This window comes from Pan paniscus, chromosome 9 (assembly GCF_029289425.2).
Source record: "Pan paniscus chromosome 9, NHGRI_mPanPan1-v2.0_pri, whole genome shotgun sequence".
In the NCBI taxonomy this organism is placed as follows: Eukaryota; Metazoa; Chordata; class Mammalia; order Primates; family Hominidae; genus Pan; species Pan paniscus.
This window is the reverse complement of record NC_073258.2, coordinates 63,406,051-63,428,381: the sequence shown is the minus strand read 5'-3', so window position 1 is coordinate 63,428,381 and position 22,331 is coordinate 63,406,051. Positions and strand designations below refer to the sequence as shown.

Here is a 22,331-nt window from a genome sequence, read left to right as displayed (position 1 = left end):
GCTGAGGAGTCCTCTGAGTGTGGGGAGTGAACAAATGTGAAATCCAGATTGAAACCTGGAGATGTCCTCAAATTATGGTAAATGGAAAAGAAAGTATACTGGACAGGAGAGGGGAGATAAACCACAGTGCAGAGGTGGCACCAAGCAGGCTGACTGTGGGTCTGAGGGGACATCCACTAGGGTCCCTGCTAGGTGGGAACCCTGGGCCTGGACACTCAGGCAGGCTGGGGGTTCCCTCAGTACAAGACCAGCAGGAACATTGTAATTCCTGTGTCCTCATTACCATGGTTTTCATTTACGGCTGCAGGATGGAAAATCTGTAAGGAATGCAGGATTATTCCTACCAAATATTTCCCTCTGGGATGCCTGGACTCAGGCCCCATTGATAACGGGATGCTGGTTCTCTGGAGTTGATTGTCAGCCAAAGGCCGCTCCCCTATGGAAACCACTCTCAACTCAAGGCCCAAGACTGCAGGATAACACGACCAGTGGAGAAGTTCAGGGTAAGTGATTTATTAGAGCAAGACGTTGAAACCTTTACATTCTGCAGTGAAGATCAGGGTATCATTGAAAGATGGTGGAAACTAGCATTAAAAACTTTTTACATCTCAGCGATCACATTTCTCTGCTATTTTTCCCTGAAATAGAAAAGGAAAGAAAGGAAGGTGAGATCGGTCATGCGGCTCCTGGAGACAACAGGTTAACATCCAAGTGGCCGATGGAATTCTGCTCCCAAAGACAATTGGAAGGGTAGAGGCAGGAACCCAGTGTGTGTGGGAAACCAAGGCCTAGACCTAGACCAGCCTTTCCTTGCCAGGCCAATAGCCCTGGGGGGACACAAGCATAAGGCCCAGGGTCCTCATAGAGTGGGGACAGAGCAGAGCAGCAAGAGGTTATTGTCTGGGCTGTCCCAGGACTTGGAGTCTCCTGTTTCCTGCAATGAAAGACCCAGTGCTGAGAGGTTGGTCAGGGCTGGGAGGGCCTCTGGGAAGCTTGGCTTCCAGGAGACTCCAGCCTCCCCATGTGGGAATTCTGCCTCAGGGCCTGAGCACCTCAATCCTGAGCCTGCAGCTTCCATGAGCATTTGCAGCTAAACCTCAGGACAGCAACCCAGAGGCAGCCAGGCTGAGAGGCCCCTGGAAAACCTCTGATTTCTTGAGAAAGACAGAGTGAGAACATCCCGCTTCCAAGGCACTGCAGGAGGTAGAGTAGCGAGGGTCTTGGCCCACTGGCCGTGGTCAGGAGAGCATCGTGGGTGAGGAGGGGAGCGTGGAGTCTGAGGAGCTGGGAGAGGCTCCTTCCTGGTTCTGCAGAAGCTGCAGAGAAGTCCAGCCCTCCAGCGCAGCATCTGCAGGAGCCCCTGCTCTAGGTCCCTCCCTGCCTTCCTCTCCCTGTTCAAGGCTCCCACACTCCCCAGTACATTCCACAGTGACTGTGTGAGGGCCACTTGGCCTCAGGAAAGTCCCCAGGTGGAGAGACAGTTGTGCTTGGCCCTTCACCACCCCTGCCTGGACCCAGGCTCACTCCCCATGTCCTCAGCACACTCTGGGGACACGGCATCCAGGTAGGTGACCTGAGAAGGAGGAACATGCAGGAGGCTGTGTGCAGCTGAGTTGAATTCTGCAGATGAAATGGTAGCACCCACCCTGTGGCCCCAGGTGACCTTCTCAAGCGGTGACCAGCAAGGCAGGTGCCCCACCACCTGTGTCCCTCACAGAGCAGCAAGCAAGCTGACCTCGCTTCACACTGTGCCGCTGACCAGAAGCCTGGACACATGAAAGAGACAGAAATTACCAATGTTTTTGTAATTAGCACTCTTTTCTCATAGGCCATCGTATCCACGCATTTCTTCACTTCCATCTTGGCTGCAACAGCTTCCAGAGGTGCCTTAAATTTGGCAAGTTGGAACTTGAACACAGGTTTTCCAGCTAATAAGAAGCCTGTGATTTCAGAACCAAGAGCTTGGCAGACCACTGCATTTGCTGGAGCAAAAGAATAAAAATATAATTTGTGTAAGGAAATCAGTGTTTCTCCCATGCCTCCCTGATGTCAGACCAGACAGGAACCCCAGGGTTTTAGGCTTCTATTCAATAACTATGCCAATGACAATGTCAGACCCAGGAGGTTGTGACTTCCTTGAGGTCACACAGCAAAGGGTAGAGCTAGAACTGGAGAACCAACTTCCTGATCACTCATTCAGTCTTTGTTTTTTTTTTTAAAGCACACCCATTACTTTCCAAAGCTTCTCTGGATGGATGGCCAACGTTCTCTTTTCTAGATTTGAAAATAATCACTTTTCTATGCCAGTTAAGTGACACTTTATTAGTCTTGGACATTGGTGAAGAGGAGGCTTTGGGTAATCAAATTTTGAAGTGGAATGGTAGAGTCAGAATCCTATCAGAAATTAGAGAAATGAGTAAATCTGGAACAGAAGAAGTTAAAATTATTGAAATGTTGAAGGTGATGTTTTGAGAATAAGTTGTAGAATTTAGGCTTATGTGATTCAATACAGACAGAGCTAAAAGGTAAACAAATTAAAACAAAATAAAATAATGTGAATCAGTTTTAACACACATTAGAAGCTTATACAGGAAATTGTACTTGGCCCATATTCTGCAGCAGCATCTAGAATATTTGGAGAGGATGAGAGGAGGGAACTGAGGCTCATTCCTGCTCCCACTGGGAATTTTGGAAAGACCTGGAGTAATCATTTTGCTTGGTCTGGAATCTCCATTCACCTAAGTCTTTTGCAAACACCATGCATCCAGAAAGCGCCCCACCATGCTCAACATGACCCCTGACTACCCGACTTCAAACTGTGGGGAGAATTTGGAGAGGGTAGGATCAGGGGTGTCACAGGGAAACAGGGAGAGGTTCAGAAAAGAAGAGGAAAGAGAAAAATCAGAGTCTGGATCGGTCCTGACAGGGGAAAGGAAAGTACCCAAATGAACTGGGGAAAAAACAGCCAGAATTAATTTTAGAAAAATAGAAGTTCTGATGCTAACCATTGTAGTATTTCTACCACCATTACGGTAGGACCCCTAGAAGATATATTGAGTGCTGCTTATTCTAAGAATTCATTTGCAGGCTTCTTATTGAGAGAATCAGAAAGCACCATCTCTTCTTGGACTGAGAGTTCTCCAAGGATCCTTCGAGATGTAACATTTTATGAGTCTGAATTTACAATGTAAGAAGCTGTGAGCTCAATTGGCACCTAAAGGTCTGGGGACGAGAATGTCTGACAGTACAGTGATTGGCTTCACATCCACAGCTAGACCCTCGGCACAATAATTCCACTCCATTCCCATTGCCACTCCCGGCAGAAGCTCTAAACACCAGAGATAGGAGGAGGCGCGGGGAGGGTGAGCATCTTGCCCACGGTGAAAGGGCTGAGAAGTGGCTGAGCCCAGAGTCACCCCAGACCTCACATTACATCATCTGACACAGATCCCATCCAAGAGTGAAGCTCAGGCAGAATTCCTAACTTTCGCCTGCATTGATTTTCTGCAAAACTTCCTAGGTACTGGGGATTTGATGAAATGAGGCCCGAGCTTTATGAGCAGTTCCTTCAACAAGCACAGGATAAGGTTTGGAATTTTGGTTTGTTCCAGACCCCAACCTTAACCCTAATAGGTGACCTCGTGCTCAGAGAAGGGTGTGTCCCAAGGGCTGGTGCTGGACTCATGACTGATGTACTCACCCCGGTAGCAGCAAAGGGCCAGCGTGAGCAGCAGAAGACACACCGACAGCCTCATGGTGGCTTATTCTGCTGTGAGCTCGGCTTTAACCAATGATGAGTGATTTAGACTCAGCCCCAGGAGCCTGTGGAGCCGTGGAGCCCAGGGCTATTTGTACCTAGGGAGCCTGGCTGGTCCTGCCCACATGGGCATCTGGCAGGTGATGAGGCCTGGCTTCCAGCCCTCCCTTCCTAGCCAGGGCTGCTGCCATCCATCAGTGTCACATCCCCACACCTCCCTGCATCCTGAGTGGGGCGGAGCACAGGAGGGCAGCCCTGCAGAAACTCTGCTCTGTGCTCCAGGTGAGTGTCCAGGTGCCTCTGGCAATGTTCCCTGGAACCTCAGTTTGCTTTTGGGCTTTTGAGGATTATCTCTCTGTTCTTTATGTCAGTGCAAGGGCAAATGTGAGTTCTCATTTCAGGAGGACAGAAACCGGGGGTGCAGGAAGCTAGGGGCTGTGGTTTGGTTATAGGAGAGCAGGCACAGAAGAGACCCCACTTTGACCTCCACTGCATGTCTGACAATCAGCCACACGTGTTTCAGCTGCACATAGATCAAGTCTGAACCAGACCTATCCTCCCACTCAGCCCCTTCCATCCCACCATCTTCACCACATAGGTACCTAAAACATAGCTGAATACACCCCACCTTTGGAGGATTTCCTTGGGGAAAACAACCACTCCCCCGTCCTCTACTCTGTCTCACTCCAAGATCTGTGTCTTTATTTATGGGTGGAGTTGTCAACATAGCACAGGTTCAAATTTTCTGTCTACTAAAAGCAAGCCTCCAATGACCTCTAGCCACCCATATCTCCTCACAGGGCTGATGGGATGATTAAATTGCCCAACTTTTTTTACCCAAGGAGCTGCTGGGGTGTCTGGAGGCAAACGGGCATCAGAAATACTGGTCTTCGCTTCTAGGCAGGGACAATAATGGAAAGGAAGAGATGGATGAACAGGGTGGGTGGTCACTTCCCTCTAACCTCTGGGCTCAAGTTTTCCACTTCTAACCCAGCTCTGCTGCCTGGGTCATCTCATTGTTGATGGAAAGCGAAGGCCATCCCCAGCAAAAGCAATAGACACCCTTCTGCCCTTCCACTGCAGTGCCATCATTTGGTGAGTAGGAAATCACCAGAAATTTGGCTCTTAAGTGAACACACATTTGAGAAGAGTCACAGCCCAGGCCAGAGCTTTCCATTCTCTGCTCTGCAATCAAATCACTTGGGGCTCTTAAACTATACTGACTCCCCGCAGGCTTCCCTTTCTGGGGATTTTGATTCATTAGTTCTTTTATTTTATTTTTTATTTTTTATTTATTTTTTTTTTTTTTAATTTTTTTTTTAAAGTAGTCTTTTTTTTTTTTTTCTTTTTTATTGATCATTCTTGGGTGTTTCTCGCAGAGGGGGATTTGGCAGGGTCACAGGACAATAGTGGAGGGAAGGTCAGCAGATAAACAAGTGAACAAAGTTCTCTGGTTTTCCTAGGCAGAGGACCCTGCGGCCTTCCGCAGTGTTTGTGTCCCTGGGTACTTGAGATTAAGGAGTGGTGATGACTCTTAACGAACATGCTGCCTTCAAGCATCTGTTTAACAAAGCACATCTTGCACCGCCCTTAATCCATTCAACCCTGAGTGGATACAGCACATGTTTCAGAGAGCACAGGGTTGGGGGTAAGGTCACAGATCAACAGGATCCCAAGGCAGAAGAATTTTTCTTAGTACAGAACAAAATGAAAAGTCTCCCATGTCTACCTCTTTCTACACAGACACAGCAACCATCCGATTTCTCAATCTTTTCCCCACCTTTCCCCCCTTTCTATTCCACAAAACCGCCATTGTCTTCATGACTCAGCCAGACCTGCCAAGGTGTCTCTGATGACACAGACCATAAGGTCCGCTTCCTTCATAAAGGTCTTTCTGGGTGGTTCTCAGCCCTGCTGCCCATCAGACCCACCAGAGTAGTTTAAACAGAAGAGGACCTCGCCCTAGAACTAATGAATCAATGGAAGTGAGGAGCTCCTCTGCCCGGCCATTGATTCATTAGTTCTAGGGCGAGGTCCTCTTCTGTTTAAACTACTCTGGTGGGTCTGATGGGCAGCAGGGCTGAGAACCACCCAGAAAGACCTTTATGAAGGAAGCGGACCTTATGGTCTGTGTCATCAGAGACACCTTGGCAGGTCTGGCTGAGTCCCAGCTGAGGGCGACAATGCCTCTCACTTCCATCACCCAAAATGGTGGGGAAGCCCCTGATGCCACCTCTGCCTCCAACCCTAAGGAGTGGAAGGTCCAGTGGCAAAGCCCACGGCTAGGAGGGTTCAGATCCATGTCTATGGGCTATTGAACCCTCTGAAAATTAGTTTATGTAAACTCAGTTTTGTCGTTTGTAAAAGTAGGTTAAAAATGGTGCCTACATCATTGGGTTGATAGATGTTCAAATGAGTGTGTGTGTGTGTGTGTGTGTGTGTGTAAAATTTACCAGGTCTGGCCAGGCGCAGTGGCTCACACCTATAATCCCAGCACTTTGGGAGGCCGAGACGGGTGGATCACCTGAGGTCAGGAGTTTGAGACCAGTCTGGCCAACATGGTGAAACCCCGTCTCTACTAAAAATACAAAAAATTAGCTGGGTGTGGTGGCATGTGCCTATAGTCCCAGCTACTCAGGAGACTGAGGCAGGAGAATCTCTTGAACAAGGGAGGCAGAGTTGTGGTGAGCTGAGATGGCACCACTGCACTCCAGCCTGGGCAACAAGAGCAAAACTCCATCTCAAAAAAGAAAAAAAAATTAACAAGGTCTGACATGCAGTAAACGCTCAATAAATGTTGACTACTATTACCTTGTCCCACCTGTCATACATTTCATGGATCATTACCAGTTCCTAGTTTAAAGCACAGCCAACCCCTCAAAAAAAAAATCACTGATTTTCAGAACTACAATTCATGGGCCACATAAGGACATATTAGTTAACATCAGACCCCACATACAACAGGGGTCCCCTAAAATTATAATACTGTGTTTTTACTGCACCTTTTCTGTTTTGATATGTTTAAATACACAAATACTTGTCATTGTATTACAACTGCCTACAGTGTTCAGAACAGTAATATGCTGTACAGGTTTGTGGTCCAGGAGCAACAGGCTTACCTATTAATAGCTGAGGTGTGCAGTAGGCTATGCCATCTAGGTTTGTATAACTGCATTTTATGATGTTCACACAATGGCAATTGCCTATGCATTTCTCAGAATGTGTCCCAGTCACTAAGTGACACACAACTGTCTAAGGAAACCTGGATACAACCCCACTATCTGAAATAAATGGAGGAAACCCAGCTCATGGTCTCTGAGACCGCAGACCCAGGGACACGAATTTAGGTTCTTACAGATGACAGATGGGTGAGGAATTTTCCATAGCTGTTGAACAGAGCCTTCCTGATGTGGGCTTGGCCTTCATCTGTATATTCCATTAGGAAGGATGTGTATATCTGAAAGAGGATTGCTTCCCACATATTTTTATCATTCCTGTAGCTCTTAACATCTGCTCTGGGCTTTTTCTAGTTTTCATAGGTGGTACTTTTGATGACTGCTCTACTCCTTCCCTGGTTGGCTTAAGATCTTCTCATTTCGGCCGGGCGTGGTGGCTCACACCTGTAATCCCAGCGCTTTGGGAGGCCAAGGCAGGTGGATCATTTGAGGCCAGGAGTTCGAGACCAGCCTGGGCAACATACAAGACCTTGTCTCTATAAACAATTTTAAAAATTAGCCAGGCATGGTGGTGGGTGCCTGTATTCACAGCCACTCAAGAGGCTGAGGTGGGAGGATTGCATGAGCCCAGGAGTTTCAGGCTACAGTGAACCCTGATTATGCCACTGCACTCCAGCCTGGGCAACAGAGCAAGAATTTGTCTCTAAAAACATGAAATAAAATAAAATAAACGTTTTTAATGCAAAAAAAAGTATGTGAAGTGATGGATTTGTTAATTAATTTGATTGTATTTGATGTGTGTATTGTAAACATACATCAAAACATTATATTGTATGCCATAAAAATATACAATTTTAGGTCAGGCTCAGTGGCTCGTGCCTATAATCACAGCACTTTGGGAGACTGAGGTGGGCAGATTACCTGAGGTCAGGAGTTTGAGACCAGCCTGACCAACATAGCAAAACCTTGTCTCTACTAAAAATACAAAAATTAACTAGGTTTGGTGCTGGGTGTCTGTAATCCCAGCTGCTTGGGAGGCTGAGGCAAGAGAATGGCTTGAACCTGGGAGGCGGAGGTTGCAGTGAGCCAAGATCATACCACTGCACTCCAGCCTGGATGACAGAATGAGACTCTGTCTCAAAAAAAAATTAAAAAAAAATATATATACAATTATTATTTGTCAATTTAAAATAAAAAAATTGTATGGAGAGAAACATGATGTTAACAATATTCTCTTCAAACAAAGGGCAAAATTCATATAAAAGATGAATCCATGAACATAAATTGGTCATTATTTATAGATAGTTATTCAACTATCAGGGAAATTTAAGACAATCCACTAGAAAAACTGTCAATATTGATTTGCCACCACAGCTGCCAGCATGCATTCACATGAGCACAGATCCTGCTGCCACTGCTCTGATGAAGTGCTTTGGCAGGGTGTTGTTGCCAGCAGACTGGGAACACCTCCACCTCACCAGCACAGCAGGTGCTTAACCTCAAGGGGCCGGAGAACAAAGCAATGGGCCTGGTACCAGGCCTCCAGGGTTAGAGCAAGCAGCCCAGGAGTGCTGAACTGAGCTGAACCTTGGTCTTCTGAAATCTTCCAGAAACAAAGCCCAGTCAACTGAACCCAACTGATACCACAGTCAAACCCTCAAGGGCATCAAAGAATGCAAAAGAAAAAAACCGGGCTGGGTGCAGTGGCTCACACCTGTAATCCCAGCATTTTCGGAGGCCGAGGCAGGCGGATCACGAGGTCAAGAGATCAAGACCATCCTGGCTAACATGGTGAAACTTCGTCTCTAATAAAAATACAAAAATTAGCTGGGGGTGGTGGTGCATGCCTGTAGTCCCAGTTACTTTGGAGGCTGAGGCCCATCCAAGGGACAGCAACTTCAAAGATTAAAAGAACATCAGTCCACTCAGATGAGAAAGAATCAGCACAAAAACTCTGGCAACTCAAAAAGCCAGAGTGTCGTCTTACCTCCAAATGACCACACTAGTTCCCCAGCAATGGTTCTTAATCAGCTCTGTGGGAAAGAGAGTTTCTGGGATGCCAGATGAGTTGGTCTCCCCTGTGTGAGACACCCATGGGAAGCCATGGGTGGCCTTTGAGGAGAAAAGTCTCCTTATTGCCTTCATGTCTTTTTGCCCCTAAAGCATAACAGCTCAGCGGCATTCCAGAGGTTGCTTGGGGAGATAACACTCCCTTGAAGCAGTGGAGTATAATCAAACATCTTGGCTCCCCCTGAAACCCACTCTCACCCATTTCATTCCGGATAAGTTAAAGATCTTAAGTAGTTTAGACACACGCCTTTGCTCAAGGAAATTAACAGAAACCGCCACTGCTATACATCTTATTGAACGACGCACGAGTTCTCCTTCGTTGATTAATCCTTTTCCTCATCCCTTCCTACCCTTCCCATCTGCCCTAAGAACAAAGAACTTGTAAACCAATAAATTAGGTGGAGCCGAAGAGCTCTGGGCCCTGAGCAAGCCTCTGACGCTCCGGTCCCTTGGACCTGCCTTTTAAACTTTTATTCTGTCTCTTTCTAACTCCTTTGTCTCCGCTGGACTCGGGGTACCCGCCAGGTGGTGTGGGGCTGGTTTCCCCAACAAGCTCAAATGGCTGAAATGACAGACACAGAATTCACAATCTGAATAGGAACGAAGATCAATGATATTCAGGAGAAGGCCAAAATCCAATTCAAGGAATCTAAGGAATCCAATAAAATGAGACAAGAGCTGAAAGAGAAAACAGTCGTTTTAAGAAAGAACCAAACTGATCTGATAGAGCTGAAAAACTCACTACAAAAAATTGTGTAATACAATCGGAAGTATTAACAACAGAATACACCAAGCTGAGGAAAGAATCTCAGAGCTCAAAGAACGATTCTTCAAATCAACTCAGTCAGACAAAAATAAAGAAAAAGGAATAAAAAAGAATGAACAAAACCTCTAAGAAATATGGGATTATGTAAAAAGACCAAACGCACAGCTCACTGGCATCCCTGAAAGAAAGGGGGAGAGAGCAAGCAACTTGGAAAACATTTTTATTTTTTTGAGACAGAGTCTCACTCTGTTGTCCAGGCTGGAGTGCGATGGCATGATGTCAGCTCACTGCAACCTCTGCCTCCCAGGTTCAAGCGATTCTCCTGCCTTAGCCTCCCGAGTAGCTGGGATTACAGGCACTCACCACCACTCCTGGCTAATTTTTTTGTATTTTTAATAGAGACGGGGTTTTACCATGTTGGCCAGGCTGGTCTTGAACTCCTGACCTCAGGTGATCCACCCACCTCGGCCTCCCAAAGTGCTGGGATTATGGGCATGAGCCACCGTGCCTGGCCGGAAAACATATTTGAGGATATTCTCTGCAAAAATTTCTGCAACCTTGCTAAAGAGGTCAACATTGAAATTCAGGAAATGCAGGGAACCCCTGTTAGATGATAGTATACAAGGTGACCATCCTCAAGACTCATAATTGTCAGATTAACCAAGGTTAACATGGAAGAAAAAAAGGCAGCTAGAGAGAAGGGGCAGGTCATCAACAAAGGGAACCTCGTCAAGCTAACTGTACCTTTCAGCAAAAACTCTACAAGCCAGAAAAGACTGGCAACCTATATTCAGAATTCTTAAAGAAAATAAATCCCAACCAAGAATTTCATATCCAGCCAAACTAAGGTTCATAAGTGAAGGAGAAATAAGATTCTTTTCAGACAAGCAACTGCTAAGGAAATTTAGTACCACGAGACCTGCCTTACAAGAAGTCCTTAACAGAATGCCAAACATGGAAATGAAAAACCACTACTGGCCACCACAAAAACACACTTAAGTACATGACCATTGACACTATAAAACAATGACACAATCAAGTCTATATAACAACCAGCTAATAACACAATGACAATCAAATCTGCACATATCAATATTAACTTTGAACATAAACAGGCTAAATACTCCAGTTAAAAGGCACAGACTGGCAAGTTGGATAAAGAAGAAAGACCCAACTGTATGCTGTCTTCAAGAAACTCATCTCATAGACATGATACCTATAGGCTCAAAGAAATGGAAAAAATCTACCAAGCAAACAGAAAACATAAAAGAGCAGGCATTGCTATTCTAATTTTAGACAAAAAAGGCTTTAAACCAACAATGATCAAAAAAAGACAAAGAAAGCCAGGCACAGTGGCTCACACCTGTAATCCTAGCACTTTGGGAGGCCAAGGCAGGCAGATCATTTGAGGCTAGGAGCTCGAGACTAGCCTGGCCAACATGGCAAAACCCCATCTCTACTAAAAAAAAAAAAATACAAAAATTAGGCCAGGAGCAATAGCCCATGCCTGTAATCTCAGCACTTTGGGAGGCTGAGGTGGGCAGATCACCTGAGGTCAGGAGTTTGAGACCAGCCTGGCCAACATGGTAAAACCCCATCTCTACTAAAAATACAAAAAATTAGCCATGCGTGATGGTGCACACCTGTAATCCCAGCTACTCAGGAGGCTGAAGCATGAAAATCACTTGAACCCTGGAGGTGGCGGTCGCAGTGAGCCAAGATTGTGCCACTGTACCCCAGCCTGAGTGACAGAGTGAGGCTCTGCCTAAAAAAAAATACAAAAATTAGCTCGGTGTGGTGGCACACGCCTGTAATCCCAGCTACTTAGTAGGCTGAGGCAGGAGACTCACTTGAGGCAGAGGTCACAGTGAGCCAAGATTGCACCACTGCACTCCAGCCTGGGTAGCAGAGTGAGACTCTGTCTCAAAAAAAAAGACAAAGAAGGGCATTACGTAATGATAAAGGGTTCAATTCAACAGGAAGACTTAACTGTCCTACTTATATATGCACCCAACACTGGAGCACCTATTTATACAACAAGTTTTCAGAGACTCACAAAGAGACTTACATAACCACATAATAATAGTGGGAGACTTCAACACCCTACTGACAGTATTAGACAGGTCATCGAAGCAGAAAACTAACAGTGATATTCAGGACCAGAACTCAACACTTGATCAAATAGACCTAACAGACATCTGCAGAACACTCCACCAGAAAACAACAGAATATACATTCTTCTCATCTGCACATGACACATACTCTAAAATTGACCACATGATTGGCCACAAAACAATTCCCAGCAAATTCAAACCAAGTGAAATCGTACTAGCCACACCCTTGAACGACAGAGCAATAAAAATAGAAATCAACACCAAGATCTCTCAACACCATACAATTACATGGAAAGTAAACAACATGCTCCTGAATGACTTTTGGGTAAACAATTAAATGAAGGCAGAAATCAAGAAATTCTTTGAAACTAGTGAAAATGGATAAAACATACCAGAATCTCTGGAACAGAAGTGTTAAGTAAAGAAGTGTTAAAAGGAAAGCTTATAGTGCTAAATGCCCACATCGAAAAGTTAGAAAGATCTCAAATAAAACCTAACGTGATCCCCAGAAGAACTATAAAAACAACAGCAAACCAACCCCAAAGCTGGCAGAAGAAAAGAAATAACCAAATTCAGAGCTGAACTGAATGAAACTGATATGTGAAAAACCACACAAAAGCTCAATGAAACCAAAATTTCGTTATTTGAAAGAATAAATAAGATTGATAGACTGCTAGCTAGACTAATAAAGAAAAAAGAGAGAAGATCCAAATAAATACAATCGGAAATGACAAAGGGACATTACCACCGACCCCCCCCCCGACCCCAACAAAATACAAAAACCCTCAGAGAGTATTACACACCTCTATGCACACAAACTAGAAAACCAAGAAGAAATGGATAAATTCCTGGAAGCATACAACCTCTCAAGATTGAACCAGGAAGAAATTGAAACTCTGAACAGACCAATAACAAGTTCTAGGAGAACTTGTAATAAAAAGCCTACCAACCAGAAAAAGCCCTGGAAAAGATGGATTCACAGCCTAATTCTATTACACATATAGAGTTGCACCAATCCTATAGAAACTATTCCGAAAAATTGAGGGGAGGGACTCCTCCCCAACTCATTCTATAAGGCCAGAATCATTCCGATACCAAAACCTCGCAGAGACACAATGAAAAAAAGGAAACTTCAGGTCAATATTCCTGATGAACATAGATGCAAAATCCTCAACAAAATACTAGCAAACCAAATCCAGCAGCACATCAAAAAACTAACCCACCATGATCAAGTAGGTATTTCCAGGATGCAAGTTTGGTTGAACATATGTAAATCAATACATGTGATTTATCACATAAACAGAACTAAAAACAAAAGCCACATAATGACCTCAAAAGAGGCAGAAAATGCTTCTGATAAAAACCCTCAACAAACTAGGCTTTAAAGGAACATACCTCAAAATAATAACAGCCATCTGTAACAAACCCACAGACAACATACTGAATGGGCAAACACTGTAAGCATTCCCCTTGAGAACCAGAACAAGACAAGGATGCCCACTCTCACCACTCCTATTTAACGTAGTACTAGAAGTCCTAGCCAGAGCAATCAGGCAAGAGAAAGAAACTGCATCCAAATAGGAAAAGAGGAAGTCAAACTACCCCTGTTTGCAGATGATTTGATTCTGTACCTATAAAACTGCATAGTCTCTGCCCAAAAGCTCCAATTGCTATTAAACAACTTCAGGAAAGTTTCAGGATACAAAATCAGTGTACAAAAATCAGTAGCATATCTATACACCAATATCGTCCAAGATGAGAGCTAACTCAAAAACACAATCTCGTTCACAATAGCCATCCATAAAAATAAAATACCTAGGAATACAGCTAACCAGGGAGGTAAAATATCTCTACAATGAGAATTATAAAACACCACTGAAGGAAATCAGAGACAACACAAACATATGGAAAAACATTCCATATTCCATATTCATGGATGGAAAGGCTCAATATTGTTAAAATGGCCATACACCCAAAGCAATTTACAGATTCAATGCTATTCCTAGCAAACCACCAATAACATCTTTCACAGAATTGGAAAAAGTTATTCTAAAATTCATATGGAACCAAAAAAGAGTCTGACTAGCCAAAGCAATCCTAAGCAAAAAGAACAAAGCTGGAGACATAACATTACCTACTTCAAACAAGGCTACAGTAACCAAAACAGTCTGGCACTGGTACAAAAACAGACACATAGACCAGTGGAACAGAATGGAGAACTCAGAAATAAAGTCACACACCTACAACCATCGAATCTTAGACAAGGTTGATAAAAACAAGCAAGGAAAAAAGGACTCCCTATTCAATTAATCATGCTGGGATAACTGGTTAGCTATATGCAGAAGATTGAAACGAGACCCTTCCTTTCACCATATGCAAAAGTCAACTCAAAATATATTAAAGACTTAACTGTAAAACCTGAAACTATAAAAACTCTAAAAGAAAACCTAGGAAATACGATTCTAGACATAGGCCCTACCGAAGGTTTCGTGATGAAGATGGCAAAAGTAATTGCAAAAAAAAAAAAATTGACACATGGGACCTAGTTAAACTAAAGAGCTTCTGCACAACGAAATAAACTATCATCAGAGTAAACAGACAATCTACAAAATGGAAGAAAATATTTGCACACTACGCATCCAACAAAGGTCTACCCAGAATCTAAAAGGAACTTAAACAAATTAAAAAGCAAAAAACAAACAATCCCATTAAAAAGTTGGCAAAGGCCAGGCACAGTGGCTCATGCCTGTAATCCCCAGCAGTTTGAGAGGCCGACGTGGGAGGATCGCTTAAGCCTGGGAGGCTGAGGTTGCAGTTTGGAGCCATGACTGCAATTTGGAGCCATGACTGTGCCACTGCACTCCAGCCTGGGCAACAGGGCAAGACCCTGCCTAAAAACAAACAAACAAACAAACAAACAAAAACACAAAAAAAAGTTGGCAAAAGACATGAACAGACACTTCTCAAAAGAAGACATGCTTGTGGCCAACAAGCATACAAAAAATGCCCAACATCACTAATCATTAGAGAAATGCAAATCAAAGCCACAATGTGATACCGTCTTACACCAGTCAGAACGGCTATTACTAACAGATGCAGACAAGTTTGCAGAGAAATAGGAATGTTTGTACGCTGCTGGTGGGAATGTAAATTAGTTCAGCCATTGTGGAAAGCAGTTTGGAAATTTCTCAAAGAACTTAAAGCAGAACTACCATTCGACCCAGCAATCTCATTACTGGATATATACCCAAAGGAATATAAATTATTCTGCCCTAAAGACATATGCATGCATATGTTCATTGCCACACTATTCACAATAGCAAAGGCCTGGAATTAACCTAGACGCCCATCAGCGGTCGACTGGGTAAAGAAAACGTGGTACATATAGACCGTGGAATACTATACATCCGTAAAAAAGAATGAGATCATGTTTTTTTGCAGCAATGAAGTTAGAGGCCATTATCCTAAACAAATTAACATTGAAACAGAAAATGAAATATTGCATGTTCTCACTTACAAGTGGGGGCTAAACATTGAATACACATGGACACAAAGAAGGGAACAAGAGATACCAGGGCCTACCTGAGGGTGGAGAGTGGGAGGAGGGTGAAGATTGAAAAAATACCTATTGGGTACTACGCTTATTACCTGATGATGAAATAATCTGTACACGAAACCCCCACGCCATGCAATTTACCCATATAGCAAACCTGGACATGTACCCTCTGAACCTAAAAAAAACAAAGTTGGAAAGAAAAAAAAAAAGCCATCTATCATGGCTTTTAAATATTTCAACTGGAAACTTAGGGAGTACAGTAATAGATGCTGAATGAATTCCATCATCCATCGTTCTGGTATCTGATAATTTTGTATTTTATTTTCCTTAAGAAAAAAATTACATAATATTAATTAGAAAATAAATAAATAATGAAACTGATGAGTTTATCAAGTTAGCTGAATAACGATCACAATTTGGAAATGAATCACTTTCCTGTAAGCAGCTATTGCATTACATAACAGGAAAAAAATTATACCATTGACAATAGTAACGACAGCAGCAACAAAAATATGCTGAAACATATGTATTGGAAATATACAAACTTTTAACAATAAAATCATGAAATTTTACGTGAAATTTACACAAAGATAAAAGGGAATCTAAATAAATGGAGACACACACCTTGTTCTGAAGCAAATTTTGGAAACTTTTAAGATGTCAACTATTCTCAATTATTCTACAAATTCAGGCAGCCCCCATCAGAATCCGAATAGGGTAGCTGTATGCTTTGTTTTGAATTCTGAAGTGGTGTTTGGAATATGAATTGTTCTCTGGATATATACCCAACTTGTGAGTTTTTCAGCTCGTTGCTTAGCCTTGCAGCCACAGTTTCCTCATCTGTAAAATAAGGTGATAAAAAAAGCGTCTACCTCATAGGATTTGTATAAAGAATAAATGAATTAGTAAAGGAAAAGTACCCAGTACAGTGCCTCGCAGTAAATGTCAATGATTACAATTATGTAACAACAAGGGGAGAGAAAGTCAAATAAAATAAATCACCTCAATCCCAAAGTAAAATATCAAACTAAATCTGAGTCTATTAATAAGGAATGTTTATTTATCCTATGCTACCAATGTGTGCTTCAGAATCTGGCTTTGGTTTCATTGACATTTCTCACAGTTAAGATAATTACTCACATATGGTCAAGTCCAAGTGAATATCATTGTGCTGTTAATATCCTTAATGAATCTTGGACCAAAGGACATAGAAGGGTCGGAAGTTGGGTAAATATTACCAATCCCCAAGACACACAGAGTCTCTGGACTCCCGTCCTCAGCAGGATGTGCTGGTCGCAAGTGTCCTTTTGGCTGAGGTTATCATCCAAGGATATTCTAGGGATGCAGTGTTCAAATTGATGAACACACACTTGGGGGATGGAGACTTTTAAGGGATCACTTTGAGATCCTCACATCATATAGGCTTTTACTATTTATGGATCATGTGGTCACATTGGTTCTCCTTCCTACCTCCCTTCCATAATCACTCTCGTTCCATTTCACTAAAGACAGAAGGCATATGCATCCTTCATCAGAATCTTAACACAGAGCATGGACTCTGCAGGTAGAAATCTCTAGATTTCAAAGAAACTATTTAAAGTATTGTTTTGTGATAACAACATTTTTTCCATATCAAGTGGTATCTAATTTATCGTTTTTAATAAACTCAAAGGAGGTCTTAATTTAGCAGTGGCTGATAAATCATTAAAAATAATGTTTAAAATAGGCAAAAGACCTTAATAGACCTAAGACTTAATAGACCTTAATAGACTGATTAGAGAAGTGCAAATCAAAACCACAATTAGGTCATACCTGTTAGAATGGCTATTACAAGTATTATCGAGGATGTGGAGAAAAGAAAACCTTTTACCCACTATTGGTGGAAATATAAATTAGTACGGTCATGAAAAACAGTATGGAGTTTCCTCAAAAAATTAAAAATAAAACAACCATATGATCCAGCAATCCTACCACAGAGTATACAATCATTCTTCTCTATACTCAGGGGATTGGTTCCAGGCACTCATCCCTTACATATATCAAAAACTGCACAAACTCATGTCCTGCATTCGGCCCTGTGGAACCCCTATATTCAAAAGGTCAGCCCTCCATATACACAAGTTTCACATGCCTCAAACACTGTATTTTCAACTGACATTTGGTTGAAAAAAGCGGTGTGTAAGTGGACCTGCACAGTTCAAACCCATGTTGCTCAAGGGTCAACCTTGTATGCAAAGGAAACAAAATCAGTATGTTCAAGAGACATCTACAATCCCATGCTTATTGCAGAACTATTTACAATAGCTAAGATATGGAATCAACCTCAGTGTTGAAAAGCAAATAAATGGATTTTTTAATGTGGTATATGTACACAAAGAAATACTATTGGGTCATAAAAAAAGAATGAAATACTGTCATTTGTGACAACATGGATGACCCTGAAGAACATTATGTAAAGTGAAAAAAGCCAGACACAGTAGATAAATAACACATGTTCTCACTCATAAGTGGAATCTAAAGTTTTTGATCTGGCCGGGCACAGTGGCTCACGCCTGTAATCCCAGCACTTCGGGAGGCCAAGGTGGGTGGATCACTTGAGGCTAGGAGTTCGAGACCAGCCTGGCCAACATGGTGAGACCCTGTTTCTACTAAAAATACAAAACTTAGCCGGGCTTGGTGACACGTGCCTGTAATCCCAGCTACTCGGGAGGCTGAGGCAGGAGAATCGCTTGAACCCAGGAGGCGGAGGTTGCAGTGAGCCCAGATTGCCCCACTGCACTCCAGCCTGGGCAACAGAGCAAGACTTCATTTCAAAAAAATTTAAAAATAAATAAATAAATAAAATAAAAACATTGATCTCATAGAAGTAGAGAGTAGAACAGTGGTTACCAGATACTGGAGAGGGTACGGAATGGAAGAGAGAGGATGGAGAGAGGTTGGTCAACAGGTACAAAGTTACAATTAGGAAAAATGAGCTCTGATGTCCTATCACTCAGTGGGCGACTGTAGTTAATAATAACATATTGGGTATCTTAAAATAGCCAGAAGAGAAGATTTTGAATGTTCTCACCACAAAGAAATGATAAATGTTTGAGATGATGGATATGTTAATTACCCTGATTGATCATTATGCAATGTATACATTTATTAAAACATCACATTTTTGTATTAGGTGTCAATTAAAAATTAAAAAAAATAATTTTGAGTGATAAATCACTATGTTATCTTTAGCCTATAGCTCAGAGGAATTCAGAGAACCAAGTGGTATCACTATCGCAATAGTCATTCTTTTCCCATCTGCCCATTTATGTAACAAGTATTTACAGATTTTACATCTTTGAAGATGAGAAACATGAATAAAATTGTCTCATTTTAGCAATAAAAAATATAATCCATGAATATACAAAATCAAAAAGGGCTTCATTAAGCCCTCAGCTTATTAAGAGATATATTAACATGTTACTTCATTTATTTAATGATTATCAAAAATTGAAATACATATGTCAGGTCATTAGTCAAAGCTTCAAGAATCTCTGCTGGTACCCAGGTCACCAATGTATCACATGTCACAAACTCCTTGCAGACCTCATACATACTCAGAATTCCTGCTGCAAGTTCTGAGTTGTAAGTCCCACAATATGGAAAAGGACCTCTGAAGTCGTTTCCTTCACTTTATTCACCAAATCTTGCCGTGATCAACTGGTCCTGTGCTGTCTAAATCCTTTAGCTGTGTCATACCCTAGGAAGAAGAATAAAGGAAAGAAATCAGAAATTCTTAGTTTGGGGCCAGGTGCAGTAGTTCATGCCTGTAATCCCAATTCTTTGGGAGGTTGAAGGGGGCAGATCGCTTAAGCCCAAGAGTTTGAGACCAGCCTGGGCAATATGGCAAGACCCTGTCTCTGCAAAAACAAACAAACAAAAAGCTTTAACTTAGGTGTGGTGGCACATGCCTGTAGGCCCATCTACTCAGGAGGCTGAGGTGGGAGAGTTGCTTGAGCCCAGGAGTTCAAGGATGCACTGAGGTACGATCATGCTGCTGCACTCCAGCCCAGGCAACAGAGCAAGAGTCCGTCTCAAAAAAAAAAGAAAAAAGAAAGAAAAGGAAAAGATTCTTAGTTTGTTCTTGAATTTTCCAAAATAATATTTTCTCACTGTATGCACTACCCTATTTGTTTTGTTTATTTGTTTGTTTGTTTGTTTTTGAGACAGAGTCTTACTCTGTTGCCCAGGCTGGAGTGCAGTGGCGCGATCTCAATCTCGGCTCACTGCAACCTCCACCTCCCGGGTTTGAGCAATTCTCGTGCCTCAGCCTCCCAAGTAGCTGGGATTACAGGCACACGCCACCACGCCAGGCTAATTTTTGTATTTTTAGTAGCGATCGGTTTTTACCATATTGGGCAGGCTCGTCTCGAACTCCTGACCTCAAGCAATCCACCCACCTCAGCCTCCTAAAGTGCTGGGATTACAGGCGTGAGCCACCATGCCCAGCTGCACTACCCTACTTGTGCTGTTCATAATGCTGCAAACCAGTGCAGATACCATTTGGGACACCACCTAGAGTTTGGGGACCCTTCTTCATCCACCTTTAAATTGACTTCATACATCATCTCCCATTAGTGGAGTACATCCATAACCCAGATCTAAAGTGTACGTTCTCTGGATGGCCTGAAGCTTCTGGAAAGCAGGCACTTTTTAATCGTGATACCTTTTACCTCAGTAATACAATACAATTCCATAACTTTGTATTTGGAATTAACTTCAAACTCCAATCGATGTTGCAATGATATGTCTGTATAGCTTTACCCAATTCCATTTATTGTTGAGGGCTTATTCCATTTGCTTTAGTAATACAGTCTCCTTGGGGCAATTCTATTCAACAAAGACTCAGAACAAGGGTCTCATTTTACGGAATTTTCCAACGGGTATGCAAAGCCTCAGACATCAAATTACAACCATATATCCCACACCCTCCCCAGAGCTCTGACAAGGCTATATACAAATTCAGTGGCAAAACAGAGGTGACATAAACTATAGCGAACAGACTTTATGTGGCCTAAAACCCTCCTAATGTCTTGATGAACATGCAGGATGTGTTCAAATCAGCTGTGGGGCTCTGCTCCTGTGAAATCATCATGGCCCCAGGAGAGGTCCAGCAATTTTCCTCTGCAATAGAGCAGATTCTTGAAAGTCAAGGAGTTTTGGCCGGGCATGGTGGCTCATGCCTGCAATCCTAGCACTTTGGGAGGCCAAGGCGGGTGGATCACGAGGTCAGGAGTTTGAGACCAGCCTGGCCAACATAGTGAAACCCCGTCTCTACTATAAACACAAAAAAATTATCTGGGTGGGGTAGCAGGCGCCTGTAATCCTAGCTACTCGGGAAGCTGAGGCACGAGAATCGCTTGAACCCGGGAGGCAGAGGTTGCAGTGAGCTGAGATCGCGCCACTGCACTTCAGCCTGGGCAACAGAGTGATTCTTTGTCTCAAAATAAAAAAAGAAAGAAAGAAAGAGAGAGAGAAGAAGGAAGGAAGGAAGGAAGTCAGTCAGTCAGTCAGTCCGTCAAGGAGTCTCCTTCCATCCTAAGTTCCTGTCAAGGCTGACACCAACGTGAGGCTCTCTTCCAATACATCTCTTCTACCTGGGGAACTGATCTTACCTAAAGGAATGTCAGAGAAAGAACTGCCTGGCAGCGAAGTAAGCCAGGCCCTAACACCCTATCTTGACCATCCCCGCAGTTAGTAAGTCGTGCTGGACCTTGCTTGAGATACCTGCATCTCATGGTAAGTCTGTCCCACCTTGAAAACCAGAGACTTAAGAACGTCAAGTACAACCACATCAAAGTTACCACCCAAAGAAGGGGAGTCTGAGACCACCCAAAAGAGGCAGTTGGTATCCTCTGCAAAAACAGGTGCCACTTAGGATGATGAAAATCAGATTTTTTTTCATATTTAGCCTAGAAGGAAAAGGGGTTACCCCTTTGGCACCCATAATGAGTTGATGGCTTTTTTTTTTTAACAGAATTCTAGAAGAACTGCACAGAGAAGCAGACTGAATAACCCCAAGACTTGTAATGGACCAGCAAACTTCTGAACTCATACTCACCTAGGATCCTTGAAAGCAATTATTTTTGCTTAATCTCACGGTTTTCTGCTACCCACTGGGAAGACCTTTCTTCCCCAATAGTCCTTTGCACTGAAGGGAACAATAAAAACATTATGTGAAAAAAAACATATATTGCAGAAGAACAGAGCAAAGTGGTGTGAGGTCGCTGTCCACATCTCATTGTGTATTTCAACTCTCATCCTGCCTGTATTCAATTTCAATAATTATCCAAGACCTATCTTAAACCTAATTTCCTCTTTCTTTCCAAAAGCTCCTCTATCTGAAGGTTTTTTCTCCAGCACATGTTTGAACTTCAGTTTCCTCTCATCTTATTTCTCTGTAGATTTCATCCTATCTGCTCTCCATCCATCAGAAAAGCTTAAATATTTCTCATCAAATATTGTCACTTGCTTGTTTCCACTATACTGTAGAGTTTGCCACTTTGTTCTTTTGTTGTCATTTTAAGTTGTTATTTTTTCAGATTTCTAAAGAGGATGGACAAGGATTAAACTCATGCTCATCCTGTGTTCTTTATCCGGTCTCAAGTGATGCATTTTATTTGTTGACTTCCATTACGGTCAAGTGCTTGACTGACAGATAACTGTGATGATCATGGGCTTGTGATGGCAAAGGGCAGGGTTTTTTTTTTTTTTAAGCAACTGTAACTCCCTCTAAATCTCCTTTTGACATTTGCTTCTGTAATAGAAATGCTAATCTTTCTAGATGTGTGGTAGTGACAAAGAGGAAAATAATCCAGGGAAGGGAATTGGAGCAACAGCAGGGAAAGAAGTT

The 22,331-nt window shown here is 42.8% G+C and overlaps 1 protein-coding gene across 1 annotated transcript; it reads right to left on the bottom strand.

Annotated features, from left to right (window-relative positions):
* Positions 1 to 497: 497 nt before the first annotated feature.
* Positions 498 to 4,421, bottom strand: SCGB1D1 (secretoglobin family 1D member 1). The gene is made up of 3 exons (XM_003828474.4): positions 3,701 to 4,421; positions 1,795 to 1,982; positions 498 to 638 (listed from the first exon to the last, which is right to left on the bottom strand). The coding sequence occupies exons 1-3, from the start codon at positions 3,753 to 3,755 to the stop codon at positions 609 to 611; spliced, it is 273 nt and encodes a 90-aa protein (XP_003828522.1). The 5' UTR covers positions 3,756 to 4,421; the 3' UTR covers positions 498 to 608.
* Positions 4,422 to 22,331: the final 17,910 nt, after the last annotated feature.

Coding starts and splice junctions, on each gene's coding strand:
- SCGB1D1 (XM_003828474.4), bottom strand. CDS start 3,755: ATGAGGCTGTCGGTGTGTCTTCTGCTGCTCACGCTGGCCCTTTGCTGC. Junction 1,983..3,700: donor GGCCCTTTGCTGCTACCGGG/GTGAGTACATCA, acceptor CTTTTGCTCCAG/CAAATGCAGTGGTCTGCCAA. Junction 639..1,794: donor TGCTAATTACAAAAACATTG/GTAATTTCTGTC, acceptor TTTCTATTTCAG/GGAAAAATAGCAGAGAAATG.